Source organism: Sinocyclocheilus rhinocerous, unplaced genomic scaffold, assembly GCF_001515625.1.
Source record: "Sinocyclocheilus rhinocerous isolate Xijiao unplaced genomic scaffold, SAMN03320098_v1.1 scaffold2666, whole genome shotgun sequence".
Lineage (NCBI taxonomy): Eukaryota > Metazoa > Chordata > Actinopteri > Cypriniformes > Cyprinidae > Sinocyclocheilus > Sinocyclocheilus rhinocerous.
In genome coordinates, this window is record NW_015641019.1 from 503,141 (window position 1) to 524,228 (window position 21,088).

Consider the following 21,088-nt stretch of genomic DNA (forward strand, 5'->3'; position numbering starts at 1 on the left):
CACAGACTACATTTTCCCAGATCAATATGAAAATTAAAATCTGTATTTTTGACATGATTTTCTATTTTATTAAGAGATTTGTCTGATCCTCTCCAGTTCTTTAAAGAATAAATCCTTTGTGCACCTGTCTAAACGGAACTATAAAACATTCATGCAACATGACAAATGATTAAACCTATTCGATTTTAAAATACATTGCAAAAAGTGTTTCAAGCAAACTGTTGTTCATGATACAGTACAACACAGTGGTTTGTCCCCTCGCATACTTTTCATAATCTTTGGTGGCATATACCTGAAGATCTCAATAACAGTACAAAGAAAAACATAAATATAAAGTTTTTGATCATAAGAGTATTGAGATGAGCCCCTCACATGCAATGCTAGAAACCCCATCTAGGGAACATGTTAAAATATAATTGTAATAAGGGGTTGTACAGGAGAATCTAGAGATAATAAAACCAGCAGAATTTCCTGATTTTAAAGTCAACATGAAATGGAGTTTGCACTTCCCACTTTATTCCCTAAATATGCTGTATTTCTGAATAAAACAGGATGTACTGTAGAGTGGGACTTCAGGACTTGATTGGTTTGAGACATCAGCCGGCTATGTAGGTAGACAACCTTTTTGACATAGGCAACTTTTACTAACTCTGCCCACAAGATATTTTATCTTATTACTTCTATTTACACTTCATGTGAAGAGCATCTATCATTCGCTGCACTTGTAAACAAGATGCTATTTGTTTCTATTTATACTTGGTGGAAACAGTCTCTAACCGATTTTACACATTTTTTTATTTTACTGTATGTGGAACAAGCACTGAAGAATTGTGAACAGTAAGCATGTTAAAAATTTAGTATTTCATGTTGACTAAGCAAAAGAGTAAAAGATTTCATGCATGTCACATTCAGGGCAAAAAATCTGATGCTTCGTGTACTAAAGAAACTTCCCAAATTAGCCCAGTGACAAACACCAATCAAATCGGCCCCAGTCTTCATCCCTATTAGCGATTTTTTTAATTGTGGTGTCATGGCCACGTTCACACTGTAAAGTTTCAGGAGTGACAACCGCATTTAAATACACTCTAAAAAATGCTGGGTTAAATACAACCCAGTGCTGGGTAAAATAGGGACAAACCCAGCAATTGGGTTGTTTTGACCCAGTGGTTGGGTTACTACCCAGAAGGTTGGGTTAAACATTTAACCCAACCGTTGGGTCAAAACAACCCAATTGCTGGGTTTGTCCCTATTTTACCCAGCACTGGGTTGTATTTAACCCAGCATTTCTTAGAGTGTACAAGTGTGACTGCGCTGTTTTGGATATGGCATGTGTTTTTTTTTACCCTTGTCTTCTTCATGTGTTTTAGCATTTTGTGCATTTATCCAGTTACACTCAAAAGTATACTATCAGCCAAATCTACTTCTCTAAAAGCTCTTTCTCTTTGTTTCTGTCTCTACATAAGCAGTGCAAACTGACCCTGGCACTCACCTGAAGCGCTTATTATGTCATATCTGAACCCTAATTAATTCTGTAAACTATTGTTAACCGGCTGGGTGGCCATGGAGCCCAGGAACAAACATTTCTCATCTGTTCCCAGACTGTTCCCATGACAATAAATGCACATGAAACATATAATCAAGTCAGATTGGGGAAGCTGGAGCTTTGTTTTATATTGTTAGTAGCTGTTATAACCAAGGAATAAGTTATCAAAGTGCTGTCAGTTTAGTGTTGTTTTGGATGGTAATATCACATTAGAAGTATTAAGAAACAAGTGAGGCTTAGCTTTAAGGCCCTTTAAATGGATCCCATTACAAAAGTGTGTTTATGAAATGAACGAGAGGACGCTAAATATATATATTAGAGTGTACAAGTGTGAATCCCCTAAATGATCATTTTGTGTGTGTGGAGCAGAACTCGGTCCTGAAATTGTGATGATTGACATGGTAATCATAGCAACATTCTGGCATCTTGCCCGTTTAGTATATAGTATTTTTGACTGAAGTAATATTACAGTGACCAAATACTGGTTATGTTCAGCAGTTTTAACCATATCACTGCCAACAGAGGTGTTGTGTTTTTAGTTTCAAATATGTGACCCTGGACCACAAAACCAGTCATAAGGGTCAATTTTTTGAAATTGAGATTTATACATCATCTGAAAGCTGAATAAATAAGCTTTCCATTGATGTATGGTTTGTTAGGATATGACCATATTTGGCAAAATACAAAATCTGGAATCTGAGGGTGCAAAAAAATCAAAATACTGAGAAAATCACCTTTAAAGTTGTCCAAATGAAGTCCTTAGCAATGCATATTAGTAATCAAAAATTAAGTTTTGATATATTTACGGTAGGAAATTTACAAAATATCTTCATGGAACATGATCTTTACTTAATATCCTAATGATTTTTGGCATAAAAGAAAAATCGATAATTTTGACCCATACAATGTATTTTTGGCTATTGCTACAAATATACCCCAGCGACTTAAGACTGGTTTTGTGCTCCAGGGTCACATATATGTGCAGTGTTGAATGGTCAGTGTCAAAAGTCTTGTAGTGTTGCCATGTCCCCTTATTATAAGCATATTTGGGCTCATCGTTTCGCTCATAAAGCGATCCAGTTGTTAAAGTAGGCAGTTGCAGGTTGCAATATTTTAGTCTTATTCCAATATAAATCATATAAATTTATTTAGGTTTAGTTTTTGTTTGTTTGCTGTTGTATTCTAGCAAGACTTGGCAACACAAATGAGTCAAGGGTCGTATCTCTTTCCCTGTGATGTGCTTGCACCTCGCACAAAGAAGAGTGACACATCTCTGATATGCATTTCAATTTGTCATTAGCAACTAGTTGTTTACTTCGGTTGCAAACACGTTGCAAAAAAGTTTTGTAAATGCAGTTGTCACTTCCATAAATTACTAAACTGTGCGTGTACAGATCAGGATTAAGCACTAAAAGGTGAATTGACAAGCTAGTTTGGCTGCAAGGGTGTATGTGGCCCATATTACTTTATGAAGTTTAGGGTAAAGCATGCTGCTGCAAATATTATCAAATCTTATCGTTTATTCTTACTCCAATTCTACAAGTGACCACAGTATGTAGAATAGAGCTTTTTTTGTGCTTGAGAAGCCCTTATTTTTGAAGATGTTTTATAAAAAATGTTATCACAGTAAAGTGGTGAGAAAACAACGGATAAGAACAGGTGATTCTGAGAGGGCTGTTCCGCTCACAGTTTCTGGGTGAAGTTTTCAGGGAAGACTCCTTTAGCTAGGAGGTTTTTATTCTGAAGCCAGTGTGACTCTTTTACACCCATTAACCAGCCATCATCCTGCGCACACAAACAAAAAGACAATGAGTCATTGTCCGATTGAATGCATGTATAAACATGGGTGCCATGACTCACCTGTTCATCTGGGTTGGCAAAGGCAAGCACAAGCACAATGTCACCAGCCTTCAGATCAAGCTCATCGCTGTCTGTTGCTCCGTAGTCATGTATTGCTTTCACCTACCAAAAAATCATGTTAGTAAATTCGATTTATACACATACCATTAATCAAACATGTGGGCTTAGCAAGATTTCTTTTTGTTAAAAGAGAGAAGAAATTTATTCATAAAAGATGTCAAAAGTGACAGTAAAAACTTTTACATTGTTACAAAAAAAATTCTAATTTCAATTTCAAATAAATGTTGTTCTTTTGAACTTTGTATCAAACGTTTTTCCATCAAAGAATCCTGAAAAATGTATCATGGTTTCCAAAAAAACAAAAAAATAAACAAATATTCTTTTTGTTAAAAGAGAGAAGAAATTTATTCATAAAAGATGTCAAAAGTGACAGTAAAGACTTTTACATTGTTACAAAAAAAATTCTAATTTCAATTTCAAATAAATGTTGTTCTTTTGAACTTTGTATCAAACATTTTCCATCAAAGAATCCTGAAAAATGTATCATGGTTTCCAAAAAAACAAAAAAATAAACAAATATTAAACAGAACAACTGTTTTCATCAGTGATGAGAAATATTTCTTGAGCAGCAAATCGGCATATTAAGAGTGATTTCTGAAGGATCATGTGACACTGAAGACTTTGCCATGACAGTAATAAATTGCATTTTAAAATATAATAAAATATAGAAAATACTTATTATAAATAGTGATAATATTTATACATTTTACTGTTTTACTATATACTGTATGTACTTTTGAACGGGGTCATTTTTATAAATTCAGCTATTATTTTCTCTTGTGGACGATATGTAAATGTCCTTTATGTGAAACATCTTATTCAGGTCAGTACTAAATAAAAATAACATGCATTTTGTATGATCCTGTATTATTTGGTAAAATAATTGACATTTTGCAGATTCTGCAAGGTGTATGTAAACTTTTGACCACAACTGTATTGCATTAGTCATATGGACTACTTTTATAATAGTTTAATGATGGTTTTTGTCATTTTGGAGATTCATAGCCTCAGTTATATTATATTGAAAAGAGTGTCCAGAAAGACCACAACAAAAAGAAAGTCATACAGGTTTGGAAGAACATGAGGGTGAATAAGTATTGTGACAGAATTTTCATTTTTGAAAATGAAAATCTGTCATCGCTTGCTCACCCTCTTGTTGTTCCAAACCTGTATGAGTTTCTTTCTTCTGAAGATAAGAAGATATTGGTAATGTTGGTAACCTGTTGCGGGTAGCCATTGACTTCCATAGTGCTGTATTACTGACAGGGGTCAATGTTTTTGAAAGAAGTCTCTTATGCGCAACAAGGTTGCATTTATTTGATCAAAATACAGTAAAATACAGTGATGTTGTAGATAATATTGTATAATATAGTCAATTCTACCATGTTAAAACTCTGAGATCTTGGGTTCCCAGTGCAACTTACCTTATAGAGAACAGATGGAGGAAGCTCTGCATCTGATGAGCCGTTTGTCACTGTTGGCGCTTCATTCTAAATACAAAGAATAAAGAGAAACAGTTAATTACACCTGAGCAACTCAACAGAATAAAACAAACCTTCTATACATAGAAATGTACACAAAAGGGACATTTAACATGACCACTATGGAAAGCATCCACACCACAGAACAACATGATCTACTTCTGAACCATCCTAACTCTATGACATTACTCCACAATACAACCACGATTAATCTTGTTCCTCTTACAATTTGAAGCTCCTCCCACTGAGGCCGCTCTGACTCCGCCTCCCAAGCCTGAGCCGTACCACGGCCCCAGTTTGTATCTGCGTCTTGCTTTTGCCCTACCTGGGACCCTTCCTCGCCCCAGTGCTCCACACCATCGCCCTCCCAGTCCGGCTGCGCAGGCGTAGCTGTTTCATTGCCCCAGCCTGACTGCGCAGACACGCTCTCCTGCTCATCCCAGCGGGGAGCTTCAAATGGCTGCTGGCTGTAAGACTGAGCAGCAGCTTCTTCATCCGTGTCCCACTGCTGGGAGGGGTCTGCAGCAGGGCTCTGACCAGGCTGGGATGGGGAGGAAGGGTCACCAGGATTGTTTGTTGGATTTTGGGAGGTAAAATAGATGCCGGGAGAAAAGGGCAGGCAATACGGCAAAAGGCGCAAATAATTAGCAAGAAAAAGGGAATAAATGAATTAAAAGATGAAGAGACGTGAATTATTCATTCTAAACTCCCAAAATGGTTATTTTAGGATTATTTGTAGTTTTTTATTAATATTTTGAATTAGCTTTTATTTATTTATATTTCAATTTTAGTTAAATTTTTTTAGTAATTTTGTTAAGCCATTTTTTATAAGTTTTTGTTTATTTAAAAAGTTTTCATTTATTTTTATTTCAGTTTTAGTTTTTACTTTATTTTTAGTAAGTAATTTTACTGCTTCAACTCAAACTAAACGAAAGTGAGAAATGTTGCCTTGGCAACTAACTGAAATAATTGTAGGTTTTTCATCTAAATTTATATTTTACTTCAGCCTTATTTCTATTAAAAAATTGTTCAAAATGTTAGGGTTAGGATAATAACCCTGACAATTACTATACATTATTTATTTTATTTAATTAATTACATTTTACAGTGTAAATCTTTTAAGTCTTGTAAAATGAGTGAAATCTGTTATTATAGAATTCACCACGTAGCAAGATTTACACACACACAAACCCAAATAGAGGTGCATGTGAACCCCTGAGCAAAGCAAACTGTACATTGTATTTTTTTACTTGTCTATATTAAGATATAAAGTTTTTTCTTGTTTTTGTAATGGACTTGTGTTTTCAGCTCACAAATCAACCGAGTATGAATTCCAGCATAAATAATTTGGCTGAACATGAGACATACTGTGTCTATTAAAACTATTGAATATGGTTTAACTTTTGCTAAATGTCTGTTAGTTTGTGTGTGGTTTTGTTTTTAATTTGTCAATCCAAAGATTGTAGAAGACTTTCATCCAAAAGCCCCATCAAATGGTTCTTTTTGGCTCTTTGAGTGCAACCCACTGCCATGATCAATCAGACCACAAAAACCACTAAGATTATATCAAGAGAGATCTGATCCATGATTGCAAGAGTACCAACACAGCACAAGATCTTACCTCCCATGAATCCCATGAAGCCTCCTTCCATGAGGCAGCACAGAAAGACAGAGTGAGATAAATGAGGCCCATAATAAGAGTGCAAAGTATATGTCTATCACCATGTCAACAGTAAGAAGAGAGCTCTTATAAAGCCCACTTACAGGAGCTTGTGCTCATAACAGTGTTCAGAGATTTTTTTTTATTGCAGCAAACATGAGAAGAGAGCATTTGTTAAAGGTGAAGTGATCTAATAGTGGATACTGGAACACCATGTAGAGGAGTAAGTAGAAAATTAATATACAGTAATATTCGCAATGAATAATCCCCAGACAATAGAATCTAAAGACTGATTACTGCATTTTTGCTGAGATTTTAGGGGAAAATTGATGGAATTCTGTGGAGTGAATATAACCATGGTAAAATGTGTCAAACAGAGCTGAGAGTATTACAATACAATAAGTAGCTGACAACAAAGTAAAATTAGCCCAAATATTTGTTTATACACTACCATTGAAAAGTTTGGGGTTTGTACATTTTTTAATATGTTTTTGAAAAAGTCACCAAGGCTGCATATTACTGATCAAAAATACATTGCAAACTTTAATATTTTGAATACTATTATTATTTAACATAACAATAGGGAAGTCGTGGCCTAATGGTTAGAGAGTCGGACTCATAACTCAAAGGTTGTAGGTTCGAATCTCGTACCGGCAGGGATTGTAGGTGGGGGGAGTGAATGTACAGCGCTCTCTCCCACCTTCAATACCACGACTGAGGTGCCCTTGAGCAAGGCACCGAACCCCCAACTGCTCCCCGGGCGCCGCAGCAAAAAATGGCTGCCCACTGCTCCGGGTGTGTGTTCACGGTGTGTGTGTGTTCACTGCTGTGTGTGTGCACTTTGGATGGGATAAATGCAGAGCACTAATCCCGAGTATGGGTCACCATACTTGGCCACATGTCACTTCACTAACTATGTGAATATATTTTAAATGTAATTTATTCCTGAATTTTCAGCATCATTACTCCAGTCTTCAGTGTCACATGATCCTTCAGAAATCATTCTAATATGCTGATTTGCTGCTCAACAAACATTTCTCATTATTATCGATGTTGCAAAAAGTTGTCCTGTATAATATTTTTGTGGAAATTGAGACATTTTTCAGGAATCTATGAATAGAAAGTTCAAAAGCATCATTGCTGAAGAAGTATTCATGTGTTCAAATCTTACTGACCCCAAACTTTTGAATGGTTGTGTATATTTTATATATTTTATTTTTTGTAAATGTCTGTTTTTTCTGTTCCCTGGACCTTGTTTTGGGAGCTAGTAGGAAGCAAGTTAACACGCATCACATGCATGCAGTTATTGCGTTACATGCTGAAAGTGGCATTTCAGTTCCCAAAAACTCAAAGGGGAAACATGCAGAAATTTAATTTCACTTCAAAACTCAAGAGGCCGACCTGTTGCATGCATCTTAGATGGCAGCATGTGCTGAATTCAGAACTGCATACTACTCTTACTACTTTTACCATATATTTCTATAGCAGAAATAGCAGAGTAGTATGCAGTTTTCGGGTGGTTTTTCTTGTCTCTGAGCCCTGACCTTTACCCTTTGCCACCCTGCCCCTTCCTGTCCTCTGACCCCCAGCTGGTGGGCTGGAGCAGCGCTGATTGCTTGCCAAGCATCCAGATCTAAATCCAGCAGCCTACACACTACTGGACCATTACACTGCTGAGCACAGTATAAAACACCAGCTTTACTACAGAAATGACCATATTTAGTGGAATCACTGGTTTGCATAAAGAGAAGATGGTAATGTTGACAAAAGCCAGTGATACTTCAGTTGAATAAGCAGAAAGAGAGTTAAAGGGGTCATATGATGCTGCTAAAAAGAACATTATTTTGTGTATTTGGTGTAATGAAATGTGTTTATGCGGTTTAAAGTAAAAAAAACACATTATTTTCCACATACTGTACATTATTGTTTCTCCTCTATGCCCCGCCTTTTTGAAACGCGTCGATTTTTACAAAACTGGGTTGAAGTGTTCTGGAACAGTGTTGTAAATACAACTTAACCACTGATTTCTAGTCGTGTCCATTTTTGGAAGGCCAAACAAAGTAGTTTCGCTTTCACAACGAAACACACAGCGTCACACACGGTGGGCTAGAGTGAGCGGAGGCCTAGAGTGAGCGGCGGTGGGTGGGCTTGCGGCAACCACATGTGACGACCCCGGGCTTCGTCCACGGTGAAAGCCGATCCGGTTATCCACAGCGCAAAGTTGATGTATTCCCTTAGCGACCAGCACGGATCAGCTCTAGGCATGATGAAGCGGATATCGTCCTCTTTTGGAAGGCCAAACAAAGTAGTTTCGCTTTCACAACGAAACACACAGCGTCTCCACGACATGGCGGCAGTTTCAACAATACTACAGTGAGAATAAAAGTTACGCCTTTTTTCTTTGCGTGAACATTTGGGCGGTGTTATGCAAATCTTCCCACATAGTGACGTAGGTATGTGGGGGTGTGTTAGAACGAGCCGTTTTAGGTAGGCGTGGTTAACTCTTAACTTTTATAAAGAATATCTCTTTGGTTTTGAGACTTTAGTGTTTGCAACTTTACAGACCTTCTTTATGCACCAAGAGCTTGTAACACTCCAAAGAGAAAGGAAAAATTGAAATCGCATCATATGACCCCTTTAATAATAGGATGGCGACAGTCACTTGCAAGGTGGAAATGGAGGATGAACATGCTAATTAAGAATGAAGATGATGAATAAATGAAATGGAGATGAAGCCAAGAAGAGATTGGTGTGCTAAGAGGAGGATGGGAGTCATTTGACCTCTGACCTGTGGCTGGGTTGAAATGTTAATTTCAGGCACCACTGCATCCTCAAACAGGTCAATGATGTTATCCTGTTTCACCTCCTGAGATGAAGCCGGCCTGGGCGGCTGTGAGACCGGCGGTCTTTCTCTGGACTGCCACACCAACACACACATGCAGACACACACACAAGGACACACAGCACACTCAGGGTTAATAAAACGCCAACTCATAACTGCTCCTGATTAGATTTTTGATAACATGCTTTAAGTTTGCTTACACACACACACTCATGTTTACCTACTTATCTACAAACTCTATTGTAAGGCAGTGTTGTTATTGTTAAACTAAAACTACTACAAATCATTTTCATTAATAGAAATAAAGCTGAAATTAAATAAAATATAAATATTAGATGAAAAACTTTTATAAATGTCTTGGCAACTAACTGAAATAAAATAAGTTGTGTGGTTCTGTGGTACTAAAACTAAAACAGAAATAAAATAAATAAAAGCTAAATAGAACTATTTTGTAAAAAATTATTATTATTTTTTTTTTTACAAAATACACAACCACACAACAAATTCCTAAAAATTAAACTAACGTTAAAATGAAAACTGAAATTATAAAAATAAAAATAAAAATGTTAATAAATACTATAATATAAATAAAGCTGGAATAAAATAACAAATATTAGATGAAAAACGTAAACTTAAAAAACGTTTTAGAAATGTCTCGGCAACTGAAATAAAATCAGCTTAAGCTGTGGTACTATTAAAAAGAATAAAAATGACAAAAGCACTTATCAAAATTGCTCAAACTTAAAATAAAATTAAAAGAAAAATGGAAATTAAAAAATATGAATAAATACTCTATATATAATGCTATATAATAATAAATAAATAATACTAGAATAACACTGCTGTAAGGTTAATTATAAATACTGGTCTAAACTCTTCACATTTTTTAAGAGTAAAAAAAATAATTCAACATTTTCTCCTATGAGGTGAGCCATCACTTATTTATGAGGATGCACAGTACAAAAACCTCACTGCAATGTATGCTGTATAAATGCATTAAAAAAGTATTTGGTTTATTTTATTTTATTTTATTTTTTTGCTTCTTTAGTTTTTAGTTTTATACACACTGTAAGACAAACAAACAAAACACAAATTTAAAAACATAATATAGAGCACATAAAAACATCAGCTTTCTCACAATACCTCTGCTGGTGATTTAGGGGCATCTGACCCAGACTCAGAGAGGTTGTGGTTGGCTGCTTCTTCACTGCATGAAAAACGCACATTGGTAAATAAATACTCCACTTGGCATTGCACAGTCATGGGTGTCCTGACTTGAATTGATCACTAGGTGGCAGCAGAGATCAGCGTTAATACTGCAGGCAGAATGGTTTAAATCACTACCATGCACAATTACTGCATTTCAAAGACATTCCAGACATGCAGTTATATTTTTCATTTCAGCATATACACGCGGTCCCATGCAAGCGGTAATTTTCCACAGCAATCAAGTATTAGTGCATCTTTAATAATTCAGCTGTGAATTGCACCAAAAATTCAGTTGTTTCTTCAGAAGAAGGCCTGAGAGACAAAACATTTGTTTTTCCTTCATGTGTAAAATAAAACAACAAAAAAGTGCAAATCTCAGCTGAATTTCTTAAGTCATTAAAGAGATTTACACCAAAACGAGATATTATATGAGAAGGGAGAGCGTGATTTAAATAACCTTGTTGAAGTGCATCTTTAATGCAATAAATGTTGCATGAACACATATAAAACATGGGAGCTGTTACCTCTTCCCAGTGCTTGCTGTCGTGACACCTTTTCTGTGGGTTATTTGGGGGAGGGTTGGTTTAATTTACAGGGAAAACAAGAACTCACACATCTGTGAGCTAAACTACAGGAAACCAGAAGTGTCTATACAGACAGGAAATATCCCAGGATAAAAGCACTCACTTGGCTAGACGCTGCTCATCCAGTTTGGTCATAATATCACTCAGATTCAGGTTCAGCTGTGAGTGAGAGAGTGCAACATACCCTGGTAACTAACAACAATAATCTTATTTATCTCTTGTTAACAAGTCTCTTATTATTGGCTCACTTTGCCCATGTCCCTGTGAAATTTTTCCTCCAGGCCAGCAACGCTCTGAAATGTGTTCACATACAAGCCAACACGACTGCAGAGAGAGAGAGACAGAGACAAGTCAACATCAGTTCTTTTAAAGGAAAAACATACACCAAAAAATTTATATTCTCACCAAAATACACCAAAAATGTATATTCTCTTATTTACTTGTTGTCATGTTATTCAAATGTTATTCATGTTTTTTTTTAGAACACAAAAGAAGAATATTTGCACAGCTTTTCATATAAAGACAGTTCATTGTGATCTCTCAAGCTCACAAAAGGACTAATAACAACATAAAATATCATAAAAATAGGACTCATGCTATATTGCAAGTCTTAAGCCATACAAGTCAACAGTTTAGGGTCAATAAGATTTTTTGTATTTAGCAAGGATGCATTAAATAAAAAAGTGACAGTAAAGACTTTTGTAATGTCAATGTAAAAAATAAATAAAAAATTAAGAAAAATGTGTCCTCTCTGTCGTAGCTATTGTATGGCTTTTATGTTGCATTTTTGTCCTTTTCGGAGCTTGTCAGATGTGATCACTTTGTTTGAACTATTATTATATGGAAAAGAGCTGTGTGAAGATCCTACAAAATAATCCTTTTGTGTTCCACGGAAAAAAAATAAAAATAAAATAAGTTTAGAACAATGTGATGGCATTTCATTTTTAGGTGGACTATTCCTTTAAGACAGTGGTTCCCAATCCTGGTCCTGGAGAACCCCCCAACACTGCACATTTTAGATGTCTCCCTATTCAAACACACCTGATTCAACTCATCAGCTCATTAGTGAAGACTCCAAGACCTCAAATGTGTGTGTCAGATAAGAGAGACACCAAAACAGTGTAGTGTTGGGGGTTCTCCAGGACCAGGATTGGGAACCACTGCTTTAAGATGATAGAAAGGGGAAGGAATAATAGAGATAAACAGAGAGATCATGGCAGGATGAATATGTGGTTATTACCTGTTCCACAGGGTGGGAAGTTCCTCCTGGAGATCATAATTGATCTCCTCAAATACCTTCTGAGCTCTGCCCAAATCTTCCTCGGCCTAATCACACACACAAACACACACGGTCATTAGGCTAAAGACACTATAATTTATGAAAATGCATATACAAAGAATTACGCATTCAACTCTGCACGAATAGACTGTGGACAAATGGACCCTGTGATCTGATTCCTTTTTACTGGAATCTGCGGAGAGCATTTAAAACATAAAACATTTACTCACCCACATGTCATTTCATTAAATCGATCAAAAGTGAAAGTAAAGACTGCAAAATAAATGCTATTGTTTTAAACTTTAAAAAGAATCGTGAAAATCACAGTTTCCGCAAAAATATTAAGCAGAAAAACTGTTTTCAACATAAACGATAATAAGAAATGTTTCTTGAGCAGCAAATTAGCATATTAGAAAGATTTCTGAAGGATCATGTGACACTGAAGACTGGAGTAATGATGATTCAGCTTTGCATCACAGGAATAAATTTGAAAATATATTCAAATGGAAAATAGTTAATTAAAATTGTAATAATAGTTCACAATATTACTCAATTTTGAATAAATGCAGCCTTGGTGAGCATAAAAGACTTATTTCAAAAACATTAAAAAATCTTACTGACCCCAAACTTTTAAACAAAAATAATTTTTATGTCAGACATAAAAACTATAAGGAAATACACCTGAGGAACACAGATACTACATAAGAAGTGTGGGTGGGTGTGGACTGTGAGTAGATGGGTGGGGTTATGCAGATTAAGGGAGGGTTTACAGACTGAGTGACAGTTGAGTCACCTGGCTTCTCGAGAGGTTAGTTTGAGCGATCTGATGTGCTGTGATTATTCCCTGAGCCCAGCCGGGAGCAGCCATCTCCACTAGAGCCAGAGGCTAGACATGCAGCAAAGAGAGAGTGACACACCCAGAGAAGAGAGAACAGCGACAAACACACTCAAGTGCTGTTGTTAGCTCACAAAATCTCATCAGGCAAGATAAAAGCTTGTGCAAACACACACATACACTCACTCAAGCATATAAACTGACTGCAATACATGAATTACTCATTATTATAGCAGTTATAAGTTGAGTTGGTTAGTTAACAAGGTTTAAGGACAAAAAGCCAGACAGTACAGTATCAGCATACATTAACAGTACAGTATCAGCATACATTAACAAGCTGGAACGAGCATCCGGTACCTTGGCAATTTTGGCCTCATCCTTTTTCTTGCTTTTCTGTATAGAGGTAAAATGATGTCTGGCACTGTCAAAATCTACCAGCTTCCTCTCGCGCTTAGCGATGCGAGCCTGCAGAGGGAGTCAGAGTCACAAGTCCACCTAACACAGCAGTAACTAACTAGTGTAAATAGACAATGGCCATAAATGGTTGCCAGGGTGTTGTTATAAGGTTGTGAGTGTTACTAGGGGGTTCTTGCCATGTGATGCACCTGCACGTCTTGATTATATTCTGGTGTCTAGATGTGGCCGGAACATCTTCTATGTAAAGCCCTATTTGGGCACTAATTGTTTCTCATGGGGGGCGTCAGTAATAAATTTTCATAGCACATCAGTGATAAAAGTCATGCATTGGTATGGCGATTTACACCAGCTCCTGCAGCTGCTCTGGAGAGTCAGCCGACTGCTCTTAAATCGCTCTCGCAGTATTCTGATCATATCTATGACTCTGATGCCATACGTCACAGTGATGTGGTGTCTGCGCTGTCTCGAGAAAATTTCTAACCGGCATGCACTGCTTCAAGTCAGCCACCGATTGGTTTGCACAGCACTGCATGAAACCGAACACACCTAATGTCTGTTATTGCTTGGATTTCTCATATTTAATTGAATGCCAGGAAAATAATATCTCTATTTATTATTTTATTTTTAAATATTTTTTAAATGTTTAATATTACAATTTAAAAAATAGGATAATCAATGCACTATAGATGAAATGGATTTCTGTCTTGCATTTTATCTTTCAAATTGATGTTATTTCAAAAATATGGAAATTAGCAGAAATAAGTTAAAGCAAACTCTTATTTACATAAGGTAAACATTTGACTATTGCTCGGTTAGTAAAATAATTAATTGTGCAAGCCCTAATTTATACCCTGTAAAAAATTATGATCAGTAAGTCATGACAACTTATGGTTTTACGTTACTTTAACTCATCAAAATAAGTAAAGCAGTTTTAGCTTTTTTTATAAGTTATGAAATTTAAGTTAAAAAAAAGTTATGAATGATATGAAATTTAGCTTGATTTTTTTTAAGTCAGTTTAACGTAATGTAAGTTGAAATGACTTGTACAACCAAACTGATTACACTTAAGTTTTTTACACTTAAGTTTTTAAGTTGAAATAGTTTTTTTTACAGTGTATAACTTTATAGCTTATAATAAATATTTTACAAATTTATTGCATACCATAATAATGACCCATTTCAAAGTTGTACATGATTTTTTTCTTTTTTTTGTTCTTAACAGCTCCTACTCACTGTAGTGGAACCGTGACGGAATATTATTCTTGTAAACATTTTCCAGCATTTCAGTAATAAAAGTGTCCATATTTCAAATGCGTGCACATTACCACAAAGCACAACCATTATTATACTGTGCTTGGCAGTGGTCAAAAGACATTTACAAAACCACTTTTCGATTGATCCCTTCTTGTAAACTGAGAGATGTGGATTCACACGGCAATTAAATTACCACACAACCTTGGTGTTTGTCAAAAACAGTAGGTAATTTAGCTGGGAATTTTACACGGGTGGAAAAACACAGATATTCTGGATTCGGACAGCAATAAAATAACTAACTAGCTCCTGTAAATGTTGAAATGCTTACATGTACCACTTATTAAAGCAAAAACAAACCTTTATGTCTGGAAATTGAGCCAAATATGTGTCCATGGAAATGAGGTTATTGTCCACAAGATTCTGGTGGAAATCTTGCCACAGGAGGTCAGTGTCCTGTAAAACAAATGTGATCAGACATGCACAGCAAGACATATTCTTACGCTGTCTCTCTCACACTCTGACAAAACACATGATTTCAAAAGTCTAAATATATGTGAACAGAACTATTCTAAAATAGACTTCACTGCAGTAGCATACTCTAGCATCACCAGCACCAGCTCTAGGCTAGACCTGTGGTCTGGAGATGTCATTGGTCATGTTTACCTCCAGATTATTATCCATTTCTTTCTCTATCATCTCCTTTACTCACAGAGGGATGGGTGAGTGGAATCAAAGAAATGTAGGAAACAAAATCAATTTGCAGAATAATGAGAAAACAGAGATCAAAGCATCAGTGTGGACAGCAGCGATTTTTCACTTGCATACAGTCTTAAAGGGATAGTTCACTCAAAAATGAAAATTCTGTCATTAATTACTCACCCTCATGTCGTTCCAAACCCGCAAGACCTTTATTGTTGAATAAAGTAATTATTGTGGTTTTCTTTGTGCACAAAAAGTATTCTCGTAGCTTCATAAAATTAAGGTTGAACCACTGATGTCACATGGACTATTTTAACAATGTCCTTACTACCTTTCTGGGCCTTGAACGTGGTAGTTGCGTTGCTGTCTATGCAGGGTCAGAAAGCTCTCGGATTTCATCAAAAATATCTTCATTTGTGTTCCGAAGATGAACGAAGGCTGTCTCGAGAAAATTTCTAACCGGCATGCACTGCTTCAAGTCAGCCACCGATTGGTTTGCACAGCACTGCATGAAACCGAACACACCTAATGTCTGTTATTGCTTGGATTTCTCATATTTAATTGAATGGCAGGAAAATAATATCTCTATTTATTATTTTATTTTTAAATATTTTTTAAATGTTTAATATTACTATTTAAAAAATAGGATAATCAATGCACTATAGATGAAATGGATTTCTGTCTTGCATTTTATCTTTCAAATTGATGTTATTTCAAAAATATGGAAATTAGCAGAAATAAGTTAAAGCAAACTCTTATTTACATAAGGTAAACATTTGACTATTGCTCGGTTAGTAAAATAATTAATTGTGCAAGCCCTAATTTATACCCTGTAAAAAATTATGATCAGTAAGTCATGACAACTTATGGTTTTACGTTACTTTAACTCATCAAAATAAGTAAAGCAGTTTTAGCTTTTTTTATAAGTTATGAAGTTTAAGTTAAAAAAAAGTTATGAATGATATGAAATTTAGCTTGATTTTTTTTAAGTCAGTTTAACGTAATGTAAGTTGAAATGACTTGTACAACCAAACTGATTACACTTAAGTTTTTTACACTTAAGTTTTTAAGTTGAAATAGTTTTTTTTACAGTGTATAACTTTATAGCTTATAATAAATATTTTACAAATTTATTGCATACCATAATAATGACCCATTTCAAAGTTGTACATGATTTTTTTCTTTTTTTTGTTCTTAACAGCTCCTACTCACTGTAGTGGAACCGTGACGGAATATTATTCTTGTAAACATTTTCCAGCATTTCAGTAATAAAAGTGTCCATATTTCAAATGCGTGCACATTACCACAAAGCACAACCATTATTATACTGTGCTTGGCAGTGGTCAAAAGACATTTACAAAACCACTTTTCGATTGATCCCTTCTTGTAAACTGAGAGATGTGGATTCACACGGCAATTAAATTACCACACAACCTTGGTGTTTGTCAAAAACAGTAGGTAATTTAGCTGGGAATTTTACACGGGTGGAAAAACACAGATATTCTGGATTCGGACAGCAATAAAATAACTAACTAGCTCCTGTAAATGTTGAAATGCTTACATGTACCACTTATTAAAGCAAAAACAAACCTTTATGTCTGGAAATTGAGCCAAATATGTGTCCATGGAAATGAGGTTATTGTCCACAAGATTCTGGTGGAAATCTTGCCACAGGAGGTCAGTGTCCTGTAAAACAAATGTGATCAGACATGCACAGCAAGACATATTCTTACGCTGTCTCTCTCACACTCTGACAAAACACATGATTTCAAAAGTCTAAATATATGTGAACAGAACTATTCTAAAATAGACTTCACTGCAGTAGCATACTCTAGCATCACCAGCACCAGCTCTAGGCTAGACCTGTGGTCTGGAGATGTCATTGGTCATGTTTACCTCCAGATTATTATCCATTTCTTTCTCTATCATCTCCTTTACTCACAGAGGGATGGGTGAGTGGAATCAAAGAAATGTAGGAAACAAAATCAATTTGCAGAATAATGAGAAAACAGAGATCAAAGCATCAGTGTGGACAGCAGCGATTTTTCACTTGCATACAGTCTTAAAGGGATAGTTCACTCAAAAATGAAAATTCTGTCATTAATTACTCACCCTCATGTCGTTCCAAACCCGCAAGACCTTTATTGTTGAATAAAGTAATTATTGTGGTTTTCTTTGTGCACAAAAAGTATTCTCGTAGCTTCATAAAATTAAGGTTGAACCACTGATGTCACATGGACTATTTTAACAATGTCCTTACTACCTTTCTGGGCCTTGAACGTGGTAGTTGCGTTGCTGTCTATGCAGGGTCAGAAAGCTCTCGGATTTCATCAAAAATATCTTCATTTGTGTTCCGAAGATGAACGAAGGTCTTACGGGTTTGGAACGACATGAGAGTCAGTAATTGACAGAATTTTCATTTTTGCGTGAACTGTCCCTTTAAAGTAATAGTTCACCCAAAAATTTACTCACCCTCAGGCCATCCAAGATGTAATTTAGCATTACATCACATGCTCTCCAATGGATCCTCTGCAGTGAATGGGTGCCGTCAGAATGAGAGTCAAATCAACTGATAAAAACATCACAATAATCCACACTTTTGTGTTGTTTTTATCAGCTGTTTGGACTCTCATTCTGAAGAAAGAAACTCATCTATGTCTTAGATGGCCTGAGGGTGAGTACATACTTAGCAAATTTAAATTTTTGGGATTCAGAATTAAAATATACACTTCTGTTAGGGGTGGGAAAGATTTTTACTAATGTTTTTGAAATCTCTTATGTTCACCAAGGCTGATTTATCTGACCAAAAATACAGTAAAAACAGTAATATTGTGTAATATTATTATAATTTAAAATAACTGTTTTATATTTTAATATATTTTAAAATGTCATTCATTGCATTGTGATGCAAAGCTGAATTTTCAGCATCATTACTCCAGTCTTCAGTGCAACACGATCCTTCAGAAATCAGTCTAATATGCTGATTTGGTGCTCAATAAACGTTATTTTATTATTAGCAATGTTGAAAACAGTTGTGCTGTTTTCAACAGCACAACTGTTTTCAACATTTGTGCTGCCTGATACATTTGTGGAAACGGTGATAATTCTTTTCATGAACATTGCAAATTTATTTACTGTCACTTTTGATCTATTTAATGTGTCCTTGCTGAATGAAAGTATTAATTTCTTTAAAAATACAAAATTACTGGCCTCAAACTTTTGAATGGTAGTGTATATTCAAATAAAATGGCAGATTTTGGTATCTTAGCACATCTGAGAAAAGTATGAGACTTGATTAAATTGAATCTAGTCTCCTCTGATCATTAACATTTTCCTCTTGTTTGGTATCTGGTTTGTGACATTACTGAGATCTCTTCTGAAACTCTACAAGAGACACATTTGAGATTACTGCGGCCCTTTTTTCAGGAGGCACATGTGAGAATCAAGAGACTCAAGGAGAAACAACTGACATATTAAAGAGATTTTACTTTCCTATGAGATTTTTCACATTGAAATCACTAATGTCACACAATCCAGACAGAGTGTTTTGCTCTGCCAGTGACATCCTTACACACCTCTGCGATGGAGTCCACCTCCTCTTTGCCAAACCACTCGGGGTCGTACATTTCTGCCAGACAGTCAAGCAGACGCTTCGAACACTCGTGCATGGCTGCGGAAACAAAAAACGGGTCAGCTAGGAGACACAGTAGGCATTGACACAGATGACGGCAAATGCTCCATCACTCAACCCAACACGCATGCATACTATTTCTCTTTGTGTCTTTCAGAGAAGTAAGAACTGCTGTGGCCACAGGGGAGGAAGCTGAGGGGGAAGGTGCTCTGCATTAGGGCAGCACACTTTTTAGAGACTGCTGTAAAAGGAAGAAGGCCGTCTGCTTGCTTTGCATTTCTTTAATGTACTACTCACCGAAGGTGGTAGTTCATCCATAAATGAAAATGACGTCTCAATCATTTGTAATATAGTGTACGGACTGCTTTTATGGTGCTTTTTGTCATTTTTGGAGCTTGACAGATCTAGTCCCCATTCACTTTTAATGTAAAAAAAAAACTGCAACAACATTTTGTCAAACTTTTATGTTCCAAGGAAGAAAAAAACATGGGGTGAGTAAATGATGACAGAATGAGGGTGAGTAAATAATGACAGTGTTGAATTTTTTGGTGAACTATCCCTTTAAGAGGAAACCAATATGGCCAGACCTGAAAACACTTTCCACATGTTTACAACCTATAAAGAATTTGTGACTCCCTTATCTCTGTTACACATGGAGGCAGGTAGAGCTATAGATGCAGGACTGAGTATGTTCAGTGACAATCTTTCCTGTATTCTATCCGAGAGAAGGCTGCATTTAAATACAAACGAGCATGATAGAGTGATTTCACATTTGGTTCTACTTTTGCCTTATGACCATAATGAACAGATGGGTTTTTTTTATGTTTTTGGACATGATTGTGTTTGCATTTTCTTTCAAATTTACTAGATTCGCTTTCAGCTTGCTTTAAACGTTGTCATATGCCACTACAAAGGCGTTAAAAGCATAGCTCACCCCACCCCCACCAAAAAAAAAGAAAATACTGTCATCATTTACTCACTTTCAAGTCGTGTAAGAAAAATTATGACTTTCTTTCTTCTATGGAACATAAAAATATATATATTTTGAATAATGTCACAGTGTTTTTGTTCACACAATGAAAGTCAATGGTTACCAAAATATATTCTTTTGGGTTCCACAGTAGAAAGAAAGTCATATAGGTTTGGAACAACATGAGTGTGAGTAAATGATGACTGAATGTTCATTTTTGGTGAACTATCTCTTTAAAACTCTCTTTGTACAGTACACAGACACACAGTTAAGGCCTGTTCACACCAAGGATGATAACTATACAGATAACGATGAAGATACAATTCTAAAAATCATCCTCAATATTAAATAAAAGCCCACACCACAGCTATAACGATAAAGGCACAGAGAAACGATATCGTTGGAATCACTTTTTTCCCAGCTGATGAACAATAAAAATATTGACACACAATCAGTATCAATCCTGCTATAACGAGCTTGAGAATTTAAAGCGGCAGACGAGTGTGCGCTTAGAATAAACAGACGATATTGCCCGTTGGTGTGGACGCTAATATAGCCTAGTTATCTTTATAGTTTTCGTTCTTGGTGTGAACGGTCCATTAGAGTCTTACTTTTGACTGCCGCCAAATATGCCTTGAAGTCTTTCTGCAATTTGCTGCCATCAGCCTGTGATATAGAGATCAGAGAGAGAAGAAACCATCACTAGATATTTAAGAACTACGAAAAGGGTCAGAGGTCAAATGTCAAGGCAAGCAGTATATTAC

The 21,088-nt window shown here is 35.9% G+C and overlaps 1 protein-coding gene across 1 annotated transcript in view; it reads right to left on the reverse strand.

Annotated features, from left to right (window-relative positions):
- Positions 1-3,110: 3,110 nt before the first annotated feature.
- The window catches only part of LOC107753909 (myc box-dependent-interacting protein 1-like), a 21,009-nt gene continuing 3,031 nt past the window's right edge, over positions 3,111-21,088 (reverse strand). Inside the window, exons 4-19 of the mRNA XM_016570181.1 lie at positions 19,299-19,393; positions 17,620-17,655; positions 17,314-17,409; positions 13,711-13,818; positions 13,312-13,404; positions 12,480-12,565; positions 11,488-11,563; positions 11,343-11,398; positions 11,180-11,212; positions 10,590-10,653; positions 9,393-9,521; positions 6,566-6,589; positions 5,171-5,485; positions 4,888-4,953; positions 3,404-3,505; positions 3,111-3,328 (exon numbers count right to left, since the gene is read on the reverse strand). Coding sequence (XP_016425667.1) covers positions 3,227-3,328; positions 3,404-3,505; positions 4,888-4,953; positions 5,171-5,485; positions 6,566-6,589; positions 9,393-9,521; positions 10,590-10,653; positions 11,180-11,212; positions 11,343-11,398; positions 11,488-11,563; positions 12,480-12,565; positions 13,312-13,404; positions 13,711-13,818; positions 17,314-17,409; positions 17,620-17,655; positions 19,299-19,393 — 1,481 coding nt within the window. The 3' untranslated portion in view covers positions 3,111-3,226. The remainder of the gene's footprint in view (positions 3,329-3,403; positions 3,506-4,887; positions 4,954-5,170; positions 5,486-6,565; positions 6,590-9,392; positions 9,522-10,589; positions 10,654-11,179; positions 11,213-11,342; positions 11,399-11,487; positions 11,564-12,479; positions 12,566-13,311; positions 13,405-13,710; positions 13,819-17,313; positions 17,410-17,619; positions 17,656-19,298; positions 19,394-21,088) is intronic.